This window comes from Aulostomus chinensis, chromosome 22 (genome assembly GCF_037954235.1).
Source record: "Aulostomus chinensis isolate RoL2024-O1b breed Wild chromosome 22, RoL_Achi_v1.0, whole genome shotgun sequence".
NCBI lineage: Eukaryota > Metazoa > Chordata > Actinopteri > Syngnathiformes > Aulostomidae > Aulostomus > Aulostomus chinensis.
The window spans coordinates 12,907,502-12,932,513 of NC_141341.1; the positions used below are offsets into that span (position 1 = coordinate 12,907,502).

The 25,012-nt window shown below is 43.2% G+C and overlaps 3 protein-coding genes across 7 annotated transcripts; 2 read left to right on the top strand and 1 right to left on the bottom strand.

The window, feature by feature from the left end:
* Positions 1-1,113: 1,113 nt before the first annotated feature.
* Positions 1,114-9,394, bottom strand: usf2 (upstream transcription factor 2, c-fos interacting). 2 transcript variants are annotated; one of them, XM_086194369.1, is made up of 11 exons: positions 9,342-9,394; positions 8,612-8,655; positions 7,926-8,041; positions 6,715-6,834; positions 5,564-5,726; positions 5,269-5,356; positions 4,314-4,358; positions 3,813-3,871; positions 3,563-3,654; positions 2,993-3,121; positions 1,114-2,651 (listed from the first exon to the last, which is right to left on the bottom strand). In XM_086194369.1, the coding sequence occupies exons 1-11, from the start codon at positions 9,377-9,379 to the stop codon at positions 2,562-2,564; spliced, it is 984 nt and encodes a 327-aa protein (XP_086050495.1). In that variant the 5' UTR covers positions 9,380-9,394; the 3' UTR covers positions 1,114-2,561. The 2 variants fall into 2 exon arrangements, with proteins under 2 accessions (XP_086050495.1, XP_086050496.1); XM_086194370.1 differs by lacking the exon at positions 4,314-4,358 and having other exon boundaries at positions 1,117-2,651.
* On the top strand, positions 9,205-24,334 carry LOC147240838 (lamin-A-like). 4 transcript variants are annotated; one of them, XM_086194365.1, is made up of 13 exons: positions 9,205-11,869; positions 12,323-12,672; positions 13,667-13,823; positions 14,347-14,472; positions 14,560-14,730; positions 14,862-14,987; positions 15,603-15,823; positions 15,909-16,182; positions 16,326-16,433; positions 16,524-16,643; positions 16,808-16,864; positions 23,858-24,055; positions 24,197-24,334. In XM_086194365.1, the coding sequence occupies exons 2-13, from the start codon at positions 12,335-12,337 to the stop codon at positions 24,230-24,232; spliced, it is 1,932 nt and encodes a 643-aa protein (XP_086050491.1). In that variant the 5' UTR covers positions 9,205-11,869; positions 12,323-12,334; the 3' UTR covers positions 24,233-24,334. The 4 variants fall into 4 exon arrangements, with proteins under 4 accessions (XP_086050491.1, XP_086050490.1, XP_086050488.1 ...); XM_086194364.1 differs by lacking the exons at positions 23,858-24,055; positions 24,197-24,334 and adding exons at positions 17,279-17,473; positions 17,614-18,242; XM_086194362.1 differs by lacking the exons at positions 23,858-24,055; positions 24,197-24,334 and adding exons at positions 17,276-17,473; positions 17,614-18,241.
* Positions 18,587-22,430, top strand: LOC147240839 (homeodomain-interacting protein kinase 1-like). The gene is made up of 4 exons (XM_086193167.1): positions 18,587-18,750; positions 19,175-21,547; positions 21,646-21,775; positions 21,967-22,430. The coding sequence occupies exons 1-2, from the start codon at positions 18,720-18,722 to the stop codon at positions 21,163-21,165; spliced, it is 2,022 nt and encodes a 673-aa protein (XP_086049293.1). The 5' UTR covers positions 18,587-18,719; the 3' UTR covers positions 21,166-21,547; positions 21,646-21,775; positions 21,967-22,430.
* Positions 24,335-25,012: the final 678 nt, after the last annotated feature.

Sequence of the window (25,012 nt, forward strand, 5' to 3'; positions counted from 1 at the left end):
GCCGCTACCGGAATCGATCAGCTGATCAGCCGAACTCTCAGTGTCTCTGCTGCGTCACACTGAATTGGTCCCTGCGGACAGGGCTTTCTATGAGGCTGGGGTGGCCTGCATGACTGTTGGCTGGGAGAATATGGCCTACATCTTCCTCAACCACTTCTTGGATGTATGTGAGGCTTTCGACGAGGGCACTTTGGATGCGCTGGATTACTCAGACTTCTTGGGGACTGACATTCCCTTTGAAGTCCCAGTTCCCACCGAGCTGTGTGTTACGGGCTCAAAGAAGGAGCGGCTCCGTGATTGGGTGTTGACGGCCACGAGACATGATTTAAATCGGGTTCTGCCACGCGACAGGAGGAATACATGTGAAGCTTCCCTGGTGGCTGAGGATACTGGCAATGTCTCACTACCATGTGTTGTCACTGGCTACCCTGTTCTGACGAAAAAGATAGATTTCGGAATGGAGCGTAGAGCAGCCAACCAAGCAGACTGGAGCACATTCCTCATGAAGGCAAAGACCACTCATGATCCAGAGTGTTTGGATGTCCTGAAATTCATCGGCAAGTGGTGTGGAAAGGAGTTAAAGAAGAGATGAAAGAAGAAGTATCCAACCTCCGACCAGAAAAAGGCCATGAGCTAACAGAGAATAACCGAGAGCTACAGGCCCAGCAGGTGAAAATCAGCGAGGCTCTGGCACCCATAGCAGAGGTCGAAGAGTGGAAGACGGATGCTGATGATGTGCTAACGGAGATGATGGAGCAAACACGCTGAAGGAAAGAAAAATTAACCGATCTTGAACGGAGATACGGGAGAAACAACATAACTGCGTGTTCACACCAAACGCGAATGCGAATTTCACGTCGCGAGTAGGTGATGTGATGGGAATTCTCGTTTGGTGTGAACACGCAGTTTCAGTCAGATTTATATTTTCAACTACGGAAGGGAAAACTGGCTTCCTTTGTCAAACTCTGTACAACACTTTGACACAGCGAGGCTCATTCAACTGATGGAACGAGAGTAAAAACACCTTTCTGACTGCATGGTGGAGGACTTTCAATCAAAATCCCAAAACAGCAGCATCTCGCTGGCTCTTTAAATTTGAAATAAATGACATAAAATCTGCAATAAATGTCATTCTGTAATAAACACTTCTGTTTTATTGTAGTATCAGAATGTCATGCCAGTGGTTATTCATTCCATGCTGTGGGGACTTTTCAGTGTAGACAAAAAAACAAAAAAAACAAAAAATAAAACCTTGGTTAGTTACAATTATCAGTCACATCCAAACTCTACTCAGAACATTCCTGATCATGACTGTGGTTTTGCCTCCAGTCAGAAGCAGCGGTTCCCTCCATTTCAGTGCAATACACCGGTGACGTGTGAAGCACATACACACTCGATGATTTAATGCCCGTTAAAAATGACGTACATGTTGAAAATCATCTCATTCACTCTCATTTTACCTTGCACCTGTTTATTGCACCTAATGGGAACAACAGAAATATATGTGTGTATATGTACTGTTTATATATATATATATATATATATATATATATATATATATATATATATATTATGTGTATGAAAGTGTGAAGGCTTCATCGAGTCTGGGAACCACAATTACCTGAGCAATGTTTCCAACTTTATTCACAAAACAGGCTTCTATTAAGGCCTTGCATGAGAAATAAACCCTGCACCATCAAAAACTGCTAACTACTGCCAGAAGGTTTCTGTTTGTTTGTTATTCAATTTACTAGTCGAGCTCTGTGGAGGTGTTTGGAGTGTCAGTGCTAAGAGGCAGAAACGGAAAAGACTGCACAGATCAACTCTACATTATATACATATATAATCCACCCACAGTATAAACTAGGCTTTTTAACATTTGTGAGCAAGGATCCAGATTTTTTTACGCATTATTTTGTCTGTTGAGGGGCTGAGGACACAGCTTGTTATCTCCAGATAACGAGATAACTCATCATAATTCGATAACTTTCCCATTTACTCGAGAAAACAGCTGTGATAACAATTCAAACGGAGAACAATAACTCATATAAAAAAAAAGTTACTATCCCGTTATCAGGAGTATAAAAAAAAAAATTCATTTCAATTATGGCCTTTCTTATCCTCCGTAGATCTTTTTATAGAACCCCCAAATAAATTAAAAGAAGGAAATGGGAGTCATGTCACATTTAGTAGCTTCAAACTGCAAACGGCAACAACAACAACAACAAAAAAAAGAGGAAGTTTGTGGTGTGATAAAAAGATGTTATAATTAAAAGTAAATTTTCTGTGGCATGTTCATAATTTACGGTAAAAAGAAAGCTTTGTGCAAGTGTGGTGGTGCGCAGAAGTCGTTTTTTTTTTTTTTTTCTCCATGAACCAGACGTTGGTTTAGCTACACAGCTGCAGGTGGGGGAGAGTCCTTCAGAGTTCTTCAAGTGTGTTTTACGGGGTCCAGGTTCAGATGCAGGTCATCTGAAAAGTGTTATTCCATCCCTGGTATATAAATTCAGGTGAAGGGGAACTTGTGTGTTTGGGACGTGTTACATATGTCCGCTCCACAATCACTGTGGGGTTGCATCTCCGTTGACTTCTACGCCGTGTTGCTGTAGCTGTGCTCGAAGCAGTGCATTGTCGTTCTTTAGCTCCTCGATCTGGAACGTCAGAAGTGATCATGAGAAACTGAAACTGATTTAATGTGAGGAAGTTTTTTTTTGTTTTTGTTTTTTTTAAACGTGATTATCAACCCACGGTTTAATTTGCAAGAGAAAGCACAAATGTCTGTATATTTATCATTATGTTAGATACGCCAGGTATAGTTAACTTTTTTCTCTTGTTTTTGCTTTTACTTGAAACTTTGATTTTAAATTTAAAAAAAAAAAAAATCCCAGAGTAGGGAAAAAAACCCCCCCACCAAAACGGCATCATTGGTGCAGGTGAATTCAGCTCAAGTTCTTTTCTTTTAAGCCAAAATTCAAGGCGAAGAGAAGTCAACCTGTTGTCGGAGCAGCTCGTTGTCCATCTCCACCCGCTCCACCTCTTTGTAACTCTCCTGCAATCGCTGGTTGTTCTGACGCAGCTCTCTGATGTAGTCACAGGCTTTGGAGAGGATTCCTCCTTTACTCTGACGATCACAACAGGATGCGGAATGTTACAGGAAGCGAAGGACCACTGAGTTTCCCTCCAGTGACTCAGACCATCAATCCTTTCCTACGGTTACACCTTTTTTTACTCTGACTGTCCTCCATCCATCCATTCACCAGTTACACCTGTGTATTTATGCGATCCATGTTAGCAACCTGATGACCCAGAGGCATTTTTAAACCAGGTGTAAATGAGCTCTCAGAGAGGAGTTCACTTTTTTCTTTCATGATTAAATCCCGCAGCCTCAGACCAGACCCCTAACCTCTGCAGTAAGGTTTAACCAAGTCAACGACGTGCTTTTTTGAGCCACTGGTTACCGTTTTTCCTCAGAATTCAAATCACGATTCGTCATTAAGAGGAAAATGACATGTCACTGAAAACTTATTAGGGACTTTGGGGCTGATTTTTGCACGGGACTTACCGCTCCAGTTCGACTGTCAACACTGCAGTCAGGGATGATTTTGGAAAGTGTGACAATCCAGTTGTTAATCTTGTCTCTTCTTCTTCTCTCCACTGTAAGACAAAAAAATTAGCTTAAGACTGAATCAAATTTTGGGCAAACATTGCAATCTGGTCCAACAGTTTCAGATTCATTTCAGGTATCATCGACTTGCACATGAGGAGAATACGATTAACTCATAAAATCATCAGATTTCTAAATGATATTATACCTTCATTGTGTTGTGCTCGTCGCCTCTCATCCCTGGGGGCCCGCGGACCCTCCACCTTCCTGTAATGACACAGTTAAAAAAACAACAACATATTTCACCCCATAATTAAAGCAAAATTTCATGCCAGATCTTAAGTGTGCAGAATATTAACCTCCGTCAACTGAACTAGATTCACTAGACACGCTTCACTAAAAAAACAAGATCCACTGTAGACTTCGCTTACATTAGAACCTGAACATGTTCTGATCGGTGGCAAGCTGGATCCTCTAATTAGGGAGGAAGTGTGAGGTCATCCAGTCCATCCAGCCTCTGAACTGGGATTTTCAGCTCTCTATCAACCGTGTATGCTTTAACTAGATGTGAATTTCAGTGCACCCACTGATGCTACACACGTGATTCACCACACAGGGATGCTAATGACCTGTTGGTCTGTGTCTAGTACACTTGATGGTGGGGGGGCGGGGGCGGGGGGGGGGGGTCGTATGTGAAAGTTCTCCTCACCAGTTTGAACTGCCATGCTGCAACATCTCGCTTTCACCGAGGTCTCTGGGGATGGCAGGTAAGTAGGACAGAGTGTGGTTTTAAGATGTTGGATGTTTTCAATTGATGGATAATGATCTTTTTGTCAGTTTTCTCTTGTACATACAATGACAAAACTAATCATTCCAAAAAGGGGAAAGGGAGCGGAAACTCCCTGTGGAGTTGTAAGTTTAATTTTCTCCACGTCCTCACTGGAGCAAGACAAGAAGATGAATACCCTTCCCTCCTCTGTGCTGCACTGCGCTGAGACCAGTTGACCACTAGTTAGCTTAGTATAATGAATGGCAGTGGATGGGACGTGTTAGCATACCTCAGTCAAAAGTCATTAAATAGGTTCAGATCCAGGATCTAGGTTGGTCCAGGAATAATCCTCCGCATCCTCACTAACAAAGTCGGCCATGTTTAACAGTAGCAGTGTCTCTTCTAGCTGTAAACAATGTGAGGAACATGAGGCTTTTGAGGTGCTGCGTCCAATCAGTGCGCCCACTCAGGAAAGTAGTTCCAGCTGTGTAATGTGATTCTAATAAAACAATGTTTTATGATCCAAAATTTTCATAACAACTTCAAGTTCTAACAATGCAGTGAAACATTTTAAAGAAATGTGTACTTGATGACTTTTGATGGTAGTATGCTTACACTTCCCGACCACTTAACTCACTGCCTACAGTACAGAGGCTAAGCTAACTAGCAGTAAGCTTGCCTCTGTACTGTAGGTCTCAGCACCCACCCCCCCCCCCGTCCCACAGAGAGGAGGGAAGGGTATCAATCTTACTGTCTGAATGAAGAGGACTGAAAATAAACTTATTTCCCAAAAAGTTGGCCATTATTATGGGTTTAGGACATGTGTGGTGGGAGCTGGAGTGATGCGGTGAAACTTGAGGGGTGATGATAAATATACACGGAAGAGAGTACTCACGCTGTGTAGGTGTGTGTGCGCGGTGCGATGGTGCGTGGGGTTGCTGTCTGCAGCACCTCTGGGGGGGTCATCATCACGTAAAACTGCCCTAGATTGAAGGAAACGTTGCATAAAAAAAAAAAAAAAATCACAGCTGACCTTCAGTGATGAAGTGTTCATGCTGGTGAGCAGCTAAACAGCAGATGCCCTGACGTGTGCTCAGCATGACACAATGTTGACATATGTGATTCATTCTGTCCCTCATTTGGAGATGCGTGATATCACCTTTCCCCAGGTGACTGGAGTGTTTACTCACCTCCTGCCTGCGTGATGGTTGGATCAGCAGCTGCCTGGACAGACACGGCTGTGGCTGTACCATCACTGACAGTGGCGGCAGGGAAATAGGCGAAGCGCGTCTCTCCTCCCACAGACTCGGCGACAGGACTGCCCCCGTTACTGAAGGGGTTCTGGATCACGGCCTGAGCGACAACATCGTAACAGGCATGTCAGAACCCAGTGGATGTAGACTCTCGTATCTGTTTGCCATGGATACTGGCAAGTTTATTTAGTCATAAAACCTCATCAAGATATTTTGATTTCTGATCCAAACTATTTAACAGATCTGAGTTCAACGGGACTTTTACACTTTTTCTTGCAGTTGCAAACTAGCTCTCCTAGTTTTTTGTGCTTATCAAGTCATCAAATTCACAATGTTCACAGGTGTTCTGGGAAAAAAACGCCTGTAAACATTGTGGATTTGATGAAGAGATTTGATGGCTATTCCATCATCTATGTCAGCCAAAATCTTCCAATCAGCGCATCCCAGATGGACGGAGTTAATTACACATGTATTTTACCTGCAGTGACACGTGTAAAGGTCCTACCATAGCCTCCTCACTGGTTTCCTGGACTCTTCCTAGCTGAGTGAGATCAGTAATAATTAGGTTTAACATAATTGTTTCTCTCCCCTTTGTTGTGTCCCTGTGGCCGCATTCGACACCTGCTACTTTCCTCAATGTGATTCAATGAAAATGTTAGCTAAGCCACAATGTGCACTTACCGTGACTGCGCCGGCTCACTATAATGACTCACAATCTGTTGCTTTCAGACAAATTGGTGATCGAAGTAGGTTTCAGCAATCGTCCCTGTTATAATAACTGGGCGATGGAGCCTAAAGGTATTATAGTGAAAATTGTTGTCATACTTGTCAAGAACGTACGTTTTGTGAGATCAAGTTGTTCAGGTTTTAGTGGGGCAGGCTGCGAGCTGCGTCATATCAGGTGTCATAACACACCAACATGAACGTTCAGCGTTTCCTCACTTGCCTCGTCGCGTTCATCTCACAGAGGAGAGAGGACATGAACTCTAACTACAGGACTATTGCAGAACACACACCAATACAAAAAAGCTCCAGTCCACCAACACACACCGCTGTACACGTGTCCATCCCGAAGGTTGTTTACCCACCTGTGCTACTGCCTGAGGGGCTCCAGCGAAGGCCGCAGCCGAGACGACGCTGACGGCTCCGCTCCCGTCTGCGGCCGCTTCTATTTGATCTTCAGTCACTTGAACCACACGGTAGGTCACCTGGAGAGAGAGCAGAGGAGAGACTTTAGATCTACAGAGAAGAAATGATGCTAGATGAATCCATGAGCGGGAGGGAATTCATTTCCAGCCGACTAAGAGGACACATTTCGTTCACTTGTTTCTCATCACTTTTGATCTTGTGTTAAAATTCAGAATTTCTGGCAACAAATAGGCCCAGTGTGTTGAGGTTTCCTGCCTGTTCGACACATGTAGTCTAACATGAGATGGTTCATTAGAACTCAACTGTCACGACGTTCTCTTCCCATCCACCGGGAACCTTGAATTACGTTGTGTGCAGCGCTAAATGATGTCCCCTGTTAAGTCTACCCTCTGGCTGGTGTACATACACATTGCGGGTCATGACTAAGTATCATTCATAATGTAGTGGTGAGAGCTTAGCAACTGAAATGAAGCACAAGTCAGTCAAGCCTCACCTTTCTCCACATGTTGGAGCCTGGTGGTTAAAACACTGCAGTAAAACAACACTTAGCTGTCTGCAGCCTTTCATAAACACTCTAAACCAAGTTTACCGGCTCGGACAAACTACAGTCACTAGCATGGCTACTGGATTAGTTGTTACTGAGTGTTGCGACTGATTACTTCATTGATTTGGTAGCCAGGTAGAAATAATAAGGCCAAAGAAAGAGGTTAAAAAAGTTAATAAAACATTGCATCGGTGTGTGGTTTTGCATTCCAAAATATGTATTTGATAGTACTCTAAAGGTCATTCTACCATTGCAACCGAGCAATCAATCTAGCAACAGTAACTGAGGGGGCGGGGCTTACTGCATGGTCTGATGTCAAAATAAGCAAATAATGCAGGCACTCGAATCAGAACCTAACTGTTTATATGTCGGTTCCACGTTCCCAAAATATAGTATTTGGGATGTGTTTGGATGGAGCATCAATGGGCACCGACGTAAAGCTGAGCCACAACGATTACAGCAGGCAGACTAAGACATTAATGGTGGCGACGATCGTCTGATTAGGGGACAATGAGAGAAATGGTTAGCTGCAGCCCTAGAAGACAACCCAGGAACCACTGCATCCACTTCAGGGAGAGGTTTGAGGGGATTCTCCCGCATCATCACCTGTCCTCCGCTGTTCTCTGTGCGGAACTGGTACTGAACATTGTGGTCCGTAAAAGCAGCCTGAGGGACACCGGCGATGGTCACTGCCGTCTGCTCCTCCGACCCCACCGCCTCACCTGTAACACACATTACACATCTTTAACTCTGAACTACAGCAGAAGCAAAATACAGGATAACAACGTACTGATGACAACTACAGTCATTCACCCTTTTTAAAAATACAGAGGTGGAAGGTAACAATGTGCAAATACTTTGTGAGTGTTCCTCAGATATCTGTGCAAACCAATTTATTTTTCTAGAAACTTTTTACTGCCCCCTCAAACAAAAATATTAGCACTCTACAATCTTTAGTTTTTTCAAAAGAAGCTTGTTTCTTCAGTTTTGATGTGCAACAGGTGTTAAAGACATAATTATACAAATACTGTCTGTTTGGTTCCGACACTGCAGAGTGGAATACGTATTTTTTTTAAGTTCGGAACCTAAAATAAGTTTAAAGCAGTTTAATTGTGCAGTGGATATGAATATTTCACACTTTATCTCATACATGTGATTTTGAAAATCAATAAAGAATAAAAAAGAAAGAAAAAACACGGTAACTTTATACTTTCGTAGAGAACGAACATTTCCATCTTTACTTTTACTGGAGTAGATAGGTTGAGTCCCTGCCTCTACTTTGAGATTCTCACCTTCCTGCAGCTGCACCACCTCCTCTGTTTCCTGTTTGTTGTGACTGTAGGAAGCAAAGAATATTAGTCCATTTCAATTTGAGTACCACATCACTTCATTATTTATCATCCAAGCGCTGATAATGGTAGGCGCCCCCTGGAGGCCACACCGGTAAACGATAAATAAGACATAAATAAAGTACTGCTCATAAATGTAACAGCTATAAATGCGTGTCAGACGGGTTTTTTTTTTAAACTTACAGGATGAAAAGAACGTTTATTAAGAATCAAACGTGAAATGCAAGTGGATTTGATGGCCTTAAAAAAAGAGGAAAAACTGCACAAATAGCTTTAACAGATATATAAAATAGTCCTAACATCACCGGGGGATTGGTTAAGAAACATTTCAATTGCAAAGTATGTCAAATATCAGCACGCTACAATCGAATTTTACCCAGAACAACCAGCAGAAATTGCAGCAAGCTTGTCTATTAATTATAAGAGAGGAGAGAATTGCAAAAGGTCGAACAGTTTTAGCTCAAAAATGTCTTAAAGAGACGAAGAAAAGCCGCATCGTTCCCACGAACTGTCATTCCCAGAGTCCTCCGGGACGCACAAACATTGCAAACATATTAAAAGTAACAGGATCCGTAGGTGATTAAGAGCATTGTGTCGGGAGGAGAAAGGGCTGTTAGGCCGAGGCTGTAGCCCGAGCTAGCTGTGCAGGAAGCGGCCAGCACCAACCTCTCACCTCGCCGAGCTGTCCAGACTCTGCTCCAGCATATCCATGAAGCTTTCGCGGGTGTGAAACGCCGATATTCAACGACACTGATTTACGGAGATGGAAGCGCTGATCACGGGGACAAACACACGGGTCATGTGAGGAAGACTGTCCAGGACACGTGAGGCAGCGACCGACCGAGTGAGGAGCTAAAATGGAGGCCGTCACCGCGCAGGACGGAGCCGTCTGCGTCTGTGCGGGAGGAGAAGAGTTGTAGTCCGGTTGTTTTCGCGACGACACGGCGGCGTTAAAGGAGGTCAAACTGGGGGGTTGAGGCGGCTGAAGCCCTGTAGGTGAACGACAGGCTGTCAAGTAGACCCGGATTGGGGTTACAGTCGATACTAGGCGCGGTTTTCGGGTCGTGGCGGTGGTTCTCTGCGGCTGATCCGAGCTAAGCTGCAGGCTGCACCGAGCCCCAGAAGACACGGAGTGGACTACTTTGTATGTGATAAAATGTTTGTTTCCACTCTAACTGTTGCTGTGTCACTGTAATATGTCAGTTATTATAATCCAACATTAATGTTTACAGCCGACTGTAAGCAAGTGGGATGTTAGAAATGGATTTTCTGTATTGTCTTTATTTTATTTTTTAAAATTGTGCAATAAATTCGCGTCTACGCCAGGATGAAGTGCGGCTTTGTGTTCAAAACGATGCTGGTTTTCTGTCAGAGGTGAACAGATGAGCTCGTGTGGTCGATTTATGCTGACTTGCAGTTCCTTTACGGCACTTTTTTTCAGCTTATTTGCCCAGGTGACCACGGAGATCCAATACGGGTTTTCTCATGAACCACATGACAGACAGTCGGTGCAGCGTCTCAAACCAGACCAGAGCTTCAGTCTCGGTCCTCTTCATTCACAGCTGGATGTTCGGACACCCAGAACCCGCTGGACTTCTACCCCTGCGTGTGTTAAATGATGGGTAGTAGATGAAGACAAGGAGCCTCCAAATAGCGACGTGACGTTCTCCTCCTGCAGCCTCTCTTAAAGTCGCTATCACAGTCAGCCTGTAGGGGGCGATAAAGAGCACCAACAGATAAACAGGAAACTGGGGGATTTTTTTTTTCTTTTAACAATAGCTTTTTTTTTTGGTTAAATAATTTATACAGCAGAAGCCCGCCGATGAGATAACCAACTACTCTAGAATTTATAACAATTGAATTAAACTGTAATTACAAGACAGCAGTGGCCTGTGATGCACATGAACGCGTTTAAAAAGCTTTGATGCATCTTCACAAATTTACGCTGCAAAAGGAATGCGATTGATGAAAGCAAAAAACAGATTTAAGATGGTCGACCCAAAAAAAGAAAAAACACCAAAATGAGACACTGTGTCTATAAAATTGTTAGTGGCTCCCAATGGCGGTGATGACTGGCCGCTGATAAAACCCTATAGTCATCATTTAATAGTATCTATCCTGTACATTAAGAGGTGGGACTTCTCCAAAAGGTCTGCGGAAGATGAGTGAATGGCTTGGAGCTCTGTATGTTTTCTGATAATGTCTCATTTCAAGAGATATTTCACCCAAAAATGAAAATGCATCTGCTCACCGTCATGCTGATGAAGGGTTGGGAGAATGTTTTTAGTCTACACAACACTGCTGCATAGGCAAAGTTGTTGCAGTAATGTCCCAAACACTGGACCAATGACCAAGACCAGCTTTTAAATGTACAAAAAAAAAACCCATAACATTATAATACCATAAAATTCCTCCATACTGCTGTTCTGAAGTAATCCAGAGTGTCCTGAAGCCACGACATGCAAATCTGTGAAGAAAAACGTCACTGACGCCATGTTTTTAGTGAGGCTAAAAACATGGCGTCGTGCCTGGGAGCTCCAGGCGAGTGTGAGCAGGGAGGCTAGGAACACATGAATATAGCTCCACTTACATTCTGATTTTCACAAATATTGGAAGAAAAGCAAACTTTAGATTTTAAATATTACAAATATGGTTGCTAAATTCACCATTTTCAAGAGATAAGGCTCTGATATCTGATGACTTCAGGTCAGTCTTTTGTGAGTTAAAACCTCTTGTAAAACTAGATTGTTTAATCTTTGGAGAGGTATTTGGAGTGTGGCTTTAGTCGAATAAAAAAAAAAGAAAGCCATTAAAAGTCCTGGCCAGACTGTTAGTTCGGGGTTGGCTTAGAATTTCTCCGATTATTTTCAGCATTTCTTTGAGGAGATGGTGACTCATTCATTCAGATTGCTCACCAATTATAGTTAGAGCGAGAGAGAGAGAGAGAGAGAGAGAGAGAGAGAGAGACGGAGATGGAAAGAGAGGAACAGCCACCTACCGGGTGCCAAACTTGAGGCCAGCCTCTCTCCTCTCCTCCCATCTCATTCTTTCCTACATGGGCATTTGGATGGATCTGCAGACAGCGCAGCAGTAACAGGCTAAACAGAGTTGAGAAGTCAAAGAAACGCAACAAAAAAATCAACAGAGCTCACCAGATCCCACCCGAGAGCAGTTTTCACTTCCTCTGACCCGCTTGAAAAGGTAAGCCTTTCCTTACAAGTTGGCATCTTTTGTGAGGGGGTCATTTGATTTTTGGGTGGAGTCGTTAACCCCACCCATGATTTTTGTTTTATTATACCCTCATTTATATGTTTCACTGTTGTTGCAAACAGTTTAGATTTTAGGAAAACAGTTTATTTATTTTTTATAATCATTGTTCTCCACTTTTTACCTGACTTTGTGTGACATGTACTGAAGCTCCAAGGTGCAAACTTTTCTTCAAAATTCAAAATCAGCATCTATGCACAAGTTGAACATGTTTTATTTATTATTTCTGACAAATGAGAGCGATTCATGTGGCCATGGATGACTTTCTTTATTCTTGTACTGAATACACACAAATGTCTACAAGAAAAAGGGGAAAAAATGTGACCTTTCTGTGTGCTGGGAACACAAACTGACTCAGAGAGCTGATAATCATGCATGTCTCTCCAGCAGAAAATTGCAATGGCGACACCCAAAAACACTCCCCGAGGTGGAAACACACCACTGTCACCCAACCGCATCACCCGGCTTCAGGAGAAGGAGGATCTGTGCAACCTCAATGATCGTCTGGCTATCTATATTGACAAGGTTCGCTCTCTGGAGGCTGAGAACGCCGGCTTGCGTTTGCGCATCACTGAGTCTGAGACAGAGGTCTCCCGGGAGCTGACGGGCCTGAAGGCCGCCTATGAGACAGAGCTGGCTGATGCCCGTCAGACTCTGGACTCTGTGGCCAAAGAGCGGGCGCGTCTGCAGCTGGAGCTGGGCAAACTGCGAGAGGACTACAAGGAGCTGAAAGCCAGGTGGGTTGCAGAGGAGTCCAGATCTGTATTCACAAATGTTCCCTGCCTATTAAAAAAAAATCATGTTCATGCAAATGTTTTTTTAATTTGAAAACTTCCACGTCACGCTGTAAGTAACAAAATGATTGGCTAGTTGTGATGTCACAAACCATACTGGTGTGTGCACACCTCTAATGCAGATTTAAGGCTGCACAGAGAAGCCTCTCCCCCAACAGATAAATGTGACAACAACTGTTCTGTTGTACCCTTTCAACCAAAATACGAACAGTAACAAGCAGAGAATGTGTGTTATCTGATCATCATGGGAGCAAATATCTTCCCCAAGGCCCCTCAGATACACTTTTCTGAAACTCGCTTATGTGTTCATGATTTGATCAGGAATATCATTCATGCTTGTAGTTTACAGCTGCATAACAGTTTCTTGTCAGCTATTAATAACTAATGCTCGTGTAAATGGCGCGGCCTTGTTGCCGGGGCCACTCCCTGCTGCATACCCTCTCCATTGCCAACTGTAGTTTGACGCTGGACTTCCACTCAGACTCCTTCCCATGCTGCCATATCCAGGGCCTGATGACTAACTCTTTCCCTGGTTCTCCTCCTCCACCAAAGTAATCATTACACACAATACGTGGCAGCATTTTGAATGCTCCACTCTTGCTTCCATTATTTTTCCATAAATATTGAGATGATAGCCGTCGTGTGTTGGGCAAAGCCAAGCCGTTACCATGGCAGCATCTAAGCCAAACATCAACGGCTGTGGTTTCAGACTATTCGATGCGCGGGACTGGAATCAAACCAGTGCGGTCTATGACTCACTCACAGACTGGAAGCATGCACAAAGGTCTTTTCCTCCATCCCGTTTCTTCCTTGTTCAAAAATAACTCTTATTTGTTTGCTTAAAGGAAACTGCTGTAATTCAGTTTCCACTAAAAGCTACAAAGAATAGAATTTTTCCTTCATTGATATGAAAACATCTGGATCTTTGTGATCACAGGAACACCAAGAAAGAGTCTGATCTGGCAGGAGCCCTGCAGAGGCTCAAAGACCTGGAGGCTCTGCTGAACTCCAAGGATGCGTCTTTGACGACGGCTTTGGGAGAGAAGCGTAACCTCGAGGTGGAAAATAGGGACTTGAAGGCACAAGTTGCCAAGGTAACATCAAACTCAAGCTTTATTTAAATGTCAGTGGAAACACATCTGGACTCAATCTCGCTGCTGCCGCTGCTTACAGGATCCCCTGCTTGTTCTTCATAGTAGGCTGGAATTTCCACATGGTGATGCTAAATGTCAGCACATCAAGCATCCTCTTAGACCAGTTTAATATTTATTTTAAGTCAAGGTTTTGTTTTGTTTTTTAAAAAAAATAAAAGCTGTGAAAAACTTCTTGAAATATTGAAGTTAGAAAACAATGTTAGCAAATCAAAAAAAAATCTACAAATACATACGCCTAACTCCTGTGGATAATTCAGATAAGATATTTCATGTTCAAAAAGAAGAGGAGGGAAAAAGACTTTGGCCCATTGTATCTCTGAAGGGCCGACTCTTTCCGCCACGCCCACCTGAGCTAAAGGACAGTCTTCATGGTAGCCTGCCCTGCACTGCGTATGTCTGCCCTCTGCTGCCCGTTTGCATAAATATTTGTGCAGTAACATTTACAATCCCTCTGGTGCTTCAGCTGGACACCAGTTTGGGTGAAGCCAGGAAGCAGCTGCAGGATGAGATGCTGAGGAGGGTTGATGGAGAGAATCGCATCCAGACCCTTAAAGAGGAGCTGGACTTTCAAAAGAACCTCCACTCTGAGGTCAGACTCTGTGATTATCATACATTATTTCATAAAAAAGAATTATTATTCGTTGGAACTGATTCACTTATGATGTTTCTCCAACAGGAGCTGCGGGAGATAAAACGTCGCCACGAATCTCGTATGGTTGAGTTAGATAACGGCCACCAGCAAGACTTTGAAAGCAAACTGTCTGAGGCTTTGACTGAGATGCGGAACCAGCATGAGCTGCAGATTAAACTGTACAAGGAAGAAGTGGAGAAGACCTACAATTCCAAGGTAAACAAATGCATTCACGCTGCAGCATGTATCAATCTTTCTATTGTTTAAATATCTGGAACTTGTGAAATCTCTAAGATGACAAATCTGAGAAAGTGAGATTCAGGAGTGAGGTGTTGTTTGTCTGTCAGCTGGAGAGCGCTCGTCAGTCAGCGGACAGGAACAGCCACTTGGTGGGAGCTGCGCACGAGGAGCTCCAGCAGACACGGATCCGCCTGGAGTCCACGTCCGCTCAGCTCAGCCAGCTGCAGAAACAGGTGATCTGGAACCGAGGCGACTCACTGGCGTCAGTTCGTCTGCACCTTTTAAGATGTACAGCAAGAGGAGGGATCATTCACAGTTATAACAAAAAGGAATGGTCAGAACATCACAAGTAAAAAATACCGACATGTTTTGACCTGCAGGTGGTCAGCAAGTAAAACTAGCACACAATAAGAGAAGGCATACCGCTGCCAAAGTGACATGACACCATCAGCTCCAGTCTAAGTTTTATCATCCAAATTTTGTCAAAATTCATCCCTGACTTTTAGAGTTATCCTTCTCAAAGTCAGACAGACTGGTGCCAGGGATCTCAGAGGTGGTGATTAAGTGCATAAGAAGACAAGAAAAAATATCTTAAGAAAAATGAAAATGAAATATACAACAGTAATAAAGTACACAAAAGAGAAAGAGATAATACAGCTGGTATTCCACATGTACAGAAAATCTGACTTTTTCCTGCTCATGTTGCACCAAATTTAATGTTTGATTGAATTTTATTGTTTATTTTCTGGTAACAAACACACTTTGCATATTTTGGCTCAAGTTTATAAAAGCACACAAACAAACCAAACCTATTCTAATCATACTTTTGTCTGCAATCTTTAATCCAGCTGGCAGCTCGTGAGGCAAAGATCCGGGATCTGGAGGACGCCCTCTCAAGAGAGCGTGACACCACACGACGCCTGCTGGGGGAGAAAGACAGAGAAATGGCCGAGATGAGGCAGCAGATGCAGCAGCAGCTGGATGAGTACCAGGAGCTTCTGGATGTCAAGCTGGCTCTGGATATGGAGATATGCGCCTATCGGAAGCTGCTGGAGGGAGAGGAGGAGAGGTGTGAACCATGGCGTCCTCTCACGTGTCCCAGTCATTCCTCTGTCTTTGTCTCATCATAATCATCATCATGTGTGCCCCTGCAGGCTTCGTCTCTCCCCCAGTCCCCCGCCGACCAGGGTGACAGGAAGTCGTTCCTCTACATCGGCAGCTCACTCTCGGTCGATCCACTGCAGCTCTCAGAACTCGCCCGCTAAGAGGCGCCGCCCCAACGACACCGACAGCGAGGCCTCCAGCTTCGCAGGGGGTGCAGTGGCCCGCACTCGCATCACCCAGCAGGCCTCTGCCAGTGGACGGGTCACTGTGGATGAAGTGGACCTGGAAGGGAAATATGTCAAACTCAGCAACAAAGCAGATGAGGTGAGACAGTTTATATATGCTTGTGTACTTTTGGAAATGTGAGCATTTTTGTCATCATTAATCAATTATCCCTTTAGGACAAATTGTACTTTTAACCATTCAAATACAAAACTGAGGTTTTATCAACCGTTTCCCTCCTGCAGGATCAAAATTTAGGGAACTGGCAAGTGAAGCGCCAGGTAGGATCCGGTGCCTCCATTGCATTCAAGTTCCCTGCTAAATTCACCTTGAAGGCCGGCCAGAGAGTCACGGTAAGCAGGAACTTCACAGGCCAGTGATTCAAATCATCACAGAGACACACACATAAAAAACCCTTCTATTTCTTTTTGCATGTCCATCAGATCTGGGCTTCTGGTTCTGGCGGTGCACACAATCCTCCCACAGACCTGCTGTGGAAGACTCAGCCTTCCTGGGGTACTGGAGACCTGTTCCAGACCACCTTGATCAGTGCTAATGGAGAGGTACTTTGATTTACCAGGCAAACATGTGGTAGTTGAAAGTCTGTTAATCAAAAGGGATGCGTGGAGTTCAACTACAGACAAAGTGCTGGTACCAAGGACACAGAACTTGAAGGTATTGCGAATCCAGATGCACTCAGGCTTTGATATCTTTTCTTTTATTCCAGGAAATGGCAATGAGGAAGGTCACACGCACACAATTTGAAGACGAAGATGATGATATGGTAAAACATATTATATATGATATAACATTTTAATCTATGAGCGACCGGATATACATTTCATTCTAAACGAGCAGTAGTGAGTGATTAGATTCAGTCTGTTAGTCTCTTTTCTGATTATTAGAATCAGACCTCTGCATCTCAGCGTGACACACCCCTAAATAGATCAGTCAAAGTTGGAATGTTGAATTAAACATTGGACATGGAGTCATACGGTCTGTAAAACCTGTATATGTCATTGTTGTGTAGTTTTCTGACAAAATAAATCAGCCAAAACTTTGAAAGAAACGCATAATTTTTCTTCAAAATAATTCAGTGAAGAATGATTTTTTAGATGGACCCTAGAATGATCATTTCAGTATTGCAGTCATCAAACTTGTGCTAATGCACAATTACGGTGCGTCTGTGGCTCAGCAGGTGGCCCACAGCACCTGTGGGGACAGTGAGTATAACCTGCGGAGCCGAACGGTGGTGTGCGGCTCCTGCGGACTTCCATCAGACAAATCCAGCAACTGCTCGGTGTCTTCAGCTTCCCGCACCTTCCGCAGCGGCGGCGTCTCTGAGGGTCTACTTCCACACACCTATGTGTTCAGCGCCAGCACACCTCGCAAGGTGGGCCCTAACCAACAGAATACATGACTACATTCAGAACTACTTGTTTTTCATTTTCTTTATTTAAAAATCAAGATGTTTTGATTGAAAGGGGTTTTTTTTTGGCATCACATATTAATTTTGTTCACTATTTTCTTCAGAGTGGAACCAGAATGGAGAACTGTCCAATCATGTGAGCTCCTGGATCCATGCAGGAGCCCTTCAGCTCCTTTAGTTTTCAATGATCAGGTCTCCAGTCTCTGTTTTATCAGTGTACATTGGACAAATGAAGAAGCTACAGTATGTAAAAATATGTATACAACCTTTTTAAAAAAACAAACAAAAACAATGTACATAGGCATGCTTTGAAATAATGTCACTTTTGTATGCAATGGTAAAAACAAAATGGGGTTAAGATTCCCATCAAGCCTCCAGCGAGAAGAAAGATGATCTAGTTTGATACCGACCATCTTACAACAATATTTTGGAGAAATGTATGTTAGACAATAGAAGAATGTGTTCCTGTACTATCAGTTCAATAGGATTTTATGAAGATAGAGTGACACAGCAGGGTTGTGGTAACTTCAGTCCATCTATTTTCACAACTGAATTAAAGCTGAATAAGTTCTGCTCCCTCAGCAGTAGAATCCTTCCAGCCTTGCTAAGGATCTATTTTGTGTATTTTTGCTGATATCAATAAACATATTTTCAGAAATTGCTTTGATTTTTTTTATTGATCATGTTGAAAAGCTTAGACGGATCAGGCTATCCTACATGTTTTAGAGATCTGAATAGTTTTTAAATGTATTTTTCCAAAAATATGAGTCAATAAAAAGTAATGAAAGAAAACCCCTTTGCCCTTTAATTTGTGTTGACACGGACAGCACACGTATGTCAACATATGTCCTATTTGTATGTGTTAATGTTGTGGCAGTTCCATTTCCCAGAGCTCCTCACTTTTGGCGAGAATTCCGAAAATGATCCATGATGGTGACTGATCATTAATGGTTGGCCCCGCCCCTTTTCACAAGATCATAGCCGGTTGCCGGGGGTAACGCCCCTACCATTCCTGTCAGAACTGTCACAGTATATAAGCAAGTTCACAGTTTTAAATCATCCTGTTTCAAGACTCGATTGTGTTGAGGCAGAATCTCAGTGACTTGTGCATCCAAAACTTAGAGACTTAGAGAGAAACTCCACGTTGTTTGAGGAAATTATCAAGAATCAGATTTGAGCTTTCATTTCTGGCCTTGATTCAACTTTGAGAATGTCTTCATGGATCAACCCGGGCACTTCAGGTAAGAGGGAGAGATGCTGAGTTTCATGAAAACATGCCTTAACTCTCTTCAATGTTTCAAATAAACTGCCACAGTGGCTCTGGCTCACTTCTGTACAAGTTAAACCACGGGTGGGCCACCATGTGGCACAAAACTTTAAAGAGTGATTCCACTGATTAACACTCTTCTGTGGCTGAAGGTGTGTTAATCAGTGGAATCACCTGTTAAAGTGTTGGGTTGGAAGGAAAACCTGCATACACATGGCCCTCCATGGCACATGGTTGCCCACCCCTGAGTGAAAAAAAAAGGATAAATCTTGGACAGTGGAGTTCAGATTTTATGACCAATGTTTGTTCTTTAAAGGCTTTATTTGGTGACGCACAAAGTTGAAATCCTAGAGTGTTTTTGTGTAAAGCTGATTGAACGTGTTCTCTCTCCACACCAGAGATCCAGGTGGGACAAACCATCCACAGCAGCTCGGCCTTCTACCAGATCCTGGAGTTCATAGGTGAGGGCTGCTTTGGGAAAGTGGCCAAATGCCTAAACCTCACCAAAATGCAGACTGTGGCAGTGAAGATTCTGAAGCACAACAACAAGTTCCTGAAAGACTTGGAGATGGAAATAAAGATGCTGCAGAGGATTGGTGACCTGGACCCCACCCACGCCAATGTTATCCGCTTCCACGAAAGATTCAGTTTTAGGGGACACATCTGCCTGGTCTTCGAGATGCTGGACACGGACTTCTACAATCTCCTTCAACAGCGAGGCTGGACCCCCCTCTCTCTTTGCGAAATTCGGCCCATTGCGCAGCAGCTGCTCATAGCCCTGGACGCCCTGAAGCGTCTCCGCATCCTTCACACAGACATCAAGCCGGACAATGTCATGCTGGTCAGTCAGTACGACCAGCCCCTCAAGGTCAAATTAATTGACTTTGGGGAGGCCATTCCACTGTCATCAGTTGAAGTGGGATTATTTATTCAGCCAGGTGGATTCAGGGCACCAGAAGTCACCCTCGGTCTCCCATTCAATGAGGCCATTGATGTCTGGGGGCTTGGCTGTTTCCTGGGTTTCCTCTATCTGGCAGACAACCTCTTCCCGGTGGACTGTACCTACCAGTCCATGAGGTGCTTGATCAAGGTGCTGGGCCAGCCTGAGGACCACCAATTGAGGGATGGGGTTTATACCCACGACTTTTTCGACGAGGTGGACACGGTTACTGGAACAAAGTGGAGGCTGAAGACTCCACACGAATATGCTACAGCCAACGGTGTGGAGCCTAAGAAGAGGCAGGCCTCCTTTGACCTTCCCAGCTCGCTGGATGATTTGGTCTACATCCACCCAGAAGGAGAGGTAGCGGAGTTTGAGGACAGGAAGGTCTTTGTTGACCTTTTAAAGGGGCTTCTGCAAATGGAAGGGGATCGAAGACTCACACCCCGTCAAGCTCTGAAACACCCCTTTTTTAATTTGACCCATCTGACCAAATACGCTCGCACAAGCTCTTATATGACCAACGCTCACCGCATGATGGACATCTGCAGAGTAAAGGACGGGACAGGAGATGATGTCCACATCTCTGCAACCTGCAAACCTTCACTGGATTTGGGGGTCAACGTGAGCAAACAACCCTCTGTTGCTGACAACCAAGATGAGGAAAAGGACTCCTGGTCTGAAAACAAATACAGTGACTCCTGGTCCTCAGATGAAGGGAACAACTCACGGCCCTCAGTTGTGGAAAACCAATTCTGGTTTAAAGATGATGACAAAAGCTCCTCATCTTCGGCTGGAGCACACGAGGAAAACAACTCCCAGTCTTCAGAAGAAGAGAACGACTGCTGGTCTTCAGATGAGGACAACGACTGCTGGTCTTCAAATGAAGACGACGACTGCTGGTCTTCAGATGAAGACGACGACGGCTGGTCATCCGATGAAGACGACGACGGCTGGTCATCCGATGAGGACGATGACTCCTGGTCATCCGATGATGACAGTGACTCCTGGTCATCCGATGCGGACGATGACTCCTGGTCATCTGATGATGACAACGACTCCTGGTCGTCCGATGAGGACGATGAGTCCTGTTCATCCGATGAAGATACGGACTCACAGTCCTCAGTTGAGGAAAACAAAGATGAAGACAAAGGCTCCTCATCTTCAGAGGGAAATCATGAGGACCACAACTCCTGGTCTTCAAATGAAGAAATCGACTCCTGGTCTTCAGATAAAGACAATGACTCCTGGTCACCAGATGAAGACATTGACGCCCAGTTGAATGAAGGAGACAATCATGCCCAGTTAAAAGATGACGATCACAGCACCTCATCTTCAAATGGAATGCAAAAATCCACTGGCATTAAGGTTTTCAGAAGAATTTACAAAACATTTCGTCGTATCACGGCTGTGTTTCGCTGCTGCGTCAGACCCACAGCAGAGGATTGACGTTTTTGTCTCAAATACATTTGTGCTGAGTAGTTACACTCAATGGTCTGATGTGAAAAGAGTCTAGGGTAAAAGTCAGACAAGAGGAAATCTGCAGGATGCTTAGAGCAGGGAAGGCAGGTGCAGCAGTGCCAGACATATCCTGTACACCGGGAGAACAACTTATCAAAAAAAAGCAGAGGAAAATCAAGAGGTAAAATGGTGGCAGAGCATCGAGGCCACATGGAGTAAAGGCAAAGACTAAGGAGGATTCCAGATGTCCCCGAAGCTGGTTGGAAGACATGGAGATGGTTCATTCAACAAGAGCTGCCTCAGTGTCATGGAGGAGGACTGGACCGACATGCCAAGATTACCTGGGAAGAGCTTCCCACCTTCCTGAGAGGTAAGTGAGCACTACCTGCTGGGCTCTTTTTTAAAAGAATCACAAGCTTTAAAAATTTCACACCAAAATTTTTTTTTTTTTTTTTTGGTTTGTGACAGGAAACTGAGCCGTGCTCCTACCAGAACTGGATGTGGAGATGTTTTACCTGCTGTGTCTGATGGATGGACGGCTTTGAACCTTCAGCATCACTTGACAGGAAGTGCATCCTGTTACTGAAGGAAACAAACAGTGAGTCCCAGAACAGACAACAACGACTGCAGTGTTGAAAAAGAGACAGACATATTAGCATAAAACTACATACTCACTTTTTTTTTTTGAATAAAAACAATATTCCAGCTGAGTATGTGTTCATGGATAAGCATAAATGTAGTTTATGTATTCCAAATAATGTTGACGCCTACTGTTGTCTCTGCTTACAGTGTCTCAGCTTACCTCGAAGAGAGGCTGCCTGCACCAAGATGGCAACTACTTCAGCGTGCAAGATGTCATCCAACACCCAGCCCACCCCAGGAATATGGACCAGTATTGCAAAGGATATGTCTGAATTCATTCATGAATTCCAACAAGCTGTAGCGGATCCAGACCCACAGAGCCCACTGCTCAGGTCCAACGTGAGACAGGTGTTTTGGAGACCAGGGCCCTGATTGATCAAGTTTGATCAAGTTTAACAGTTTCGTTTTAAGTGCAAAGAATTCCTGAAATTTGCTTCTGTCACATTAAATTATAAAATCAAGTTGTTGAATTTCTTGAAGCTGAGAATGATTCCTTATACTGGCCCAGTTATATGACAGCTGGAGAGGTCTCTCCAGTGATGTGAAGTTTAAAGTGTAAATGTGACAAGTCTGTGGGCTAAAACACATTATTGACTACGTTTACATGCACACTATATCCCAATTAATGTCATACTTTGATTAAATTCATATTCTGAATCAGTTGTTGATGTGCACTGCAGCTGTGGGAATCATCTTCTTTCCATGTTTGTTGGCATATTTCTAATAAAGCTTTTCTCTGCACGATGAACTTGCTCTACTTCCGGTTCCTTGCTCAGAAACTTTGCTGAATTTCCGGTTTAAGTGAAATTAAACTTATTCATAAACAAAATGCAAAGGTTTCCTTCTAATCAAACAGCATTCAATGTAGTTAGCAAATGTAACACAATGGCATTCACACTACGTCACGGATGTTTTACAGCTGCACACCTCAATCTCTGGGTCTTCATTGAAGCAAGTAAAAATATCGAATTATCAGACAATTCCTTTTTCTGCCAAAGGTTTGAAAATATTTGCTTGTGAATTAAACATGAGCTGACTTGAATCATGTGTTTCTCATATATTCTGCTCACATTTGGTTTCAGTATGAAAAACTCCTACATGTTTGTTCTGACACAAGAGAAACACTGGCCACAAAGTATAAATTGTTCCCACTCTGGTTAATCAGGAAATGTTTTTTAATTAAAACTTTGTATTAACGTACAGCCTGTAAAACTAAATATAATAAATATTATCTTGAGGTCAAAAATGAAACAAAAGAAGTTGCCCTGTTACCTGAAATAACTTGAGATAAAAGTAGTTGGGTAAGAATTGAAGAAAACCCTGATGATGAAAGTAAAGGTTGTGTGTTGTTCTATTCCTGCATGTGGAGGGACGTGCTAAAATTATTTTTACTCAGTCACTTTTCACTGATAAACTTTGTTTTTGGAAACTATTTCTTATTTTGAATTTTATTTTGAAATTCGTACTGTGTCTTGTTTACCTAGAGCCCGGAAGTTGGTGCTGCTGCTACCAGTGTGTGGCGTTGTTGTCTGGCCCTTGCCTTTCAGCTGCGTGTTTTATTGAAGTGTAAGTGGTGTAAATTAATTAGTTTAAAGGAAAACATGCATGTGGGTTTTTAGTCTGTAAAAGTTGGAATGTTGAATTAAACATTGGACATGGAGTCATACGGTCTGTAAAACCTGCATGTGTCATTGTTGTGTAGTTTTCTGGCAAAAATAAATCAACCAAAACTTTGAAAGAAATGCATAATTTTTCTACAAAATAATTCAGTGAAGAATGATTATTTAGAGGCACAGAAAGAGGATTATCACTGACGTTGAGCACTAAATAGGAATGGCAGATGTACAGCATTCATACAAAAGATGGACTGCACAAAAATGAAAAAAATCAGCCATTCGAGAACGATGTTAAGGTCAGGTGGTATGTGAGGAGGGGCTAGAGGGCCCAAGCCTTCTCCGATGGACCCTCGAATGATCATTTCAGTATTGCAGTCATCAAACTTATGCTAATGCACAATAACGGTGCATCTGTGGCTCAGCAGGTGGCCCACAGCACCTGTGGGGACAGTGAGTATAACCTGCGGAGCCGAACGGTGGTGTGCGGCTCCTGCGGACTTCCATCAGACAAATCCAGCAACTGCTCGGTGTCTTCAGCTTCCCGCTCCTTCCGCAGCGGCGGCGTCTCTGAGGGTCTACTGCCACACACCTATGTGTTCAGCGCCAGCACACCTCGCAAGGTGGGCCCTAACCAACAGAATACATGACTACATTCAGAACTACTTGTTTTTCATTTTCTTTATTTAAAAATCAAGGTGTTTTGATTGAAAGTTGTTTTTTTTTTGGCATCACATATTAATTTTGTTCACTATTTTCTTCAGAGTGGAACCAGAATGGAGAACTGTCCAATCATGTGAGCTCCTGGATCCATGCAGGAGCCCTTCAGCTCCTTTAGTTTTCAATGATCAGGTCTCCAGTCTCTGTTTTATCAGTGTACTTTGGAAAAATGAACAAGCTACAGTATGTAAAAATATGTTTACAACCTTTAAAAAAAAAAAAAAAACAATGTACATAGGCATGCTTTGAAATAATGTCACTTTTGTATGCAATAGTAAAAACAAAATGGGGTTAAGATTCCCATCAAGCCTCCAGCGAGAAGAAAGATGATCTAGTTTGATACCGACCATCTTACAACAATATTTTGGAGAAATGTATGTTAGACAATAGAAGAATGTGTTCCTGTACTATCAGTTTAATAGGATTTTATGAAGATAGAGTGACACAGCAGGGTTGTGGTAACTTCAGTCCATCTATTTTCACAACTGAATTAAAGCTGAATAAGTTCTGCTCCCTCAGCAGTAGAATCCTTCCAGCCTTGCTAAGGATCTATTTTGTGTATTTTTGCTGACATCAATAAACATATTTTCAGAAATTGCTTTGATTTTTTTTATTGATCATGTTGAAAAGCTTAGACGGATCAGGCTATCCTACATGTTTTAGAGATCTGAATAGTTTTTAAATGTATTTTTTCAAAAATATGAGTCAATAAAAAGTATTGAAAGAAAACCCCTTTGCCCTTTAATTTGTGTTGACACGGACAGCACACGTATGTCAACATATGTCCTATTTGTATGTGTTAATGTTGTGGCAGTTCCATTTCCCAGAGCTCCTCACTCTTGGCGAGAATTCCGAAAATG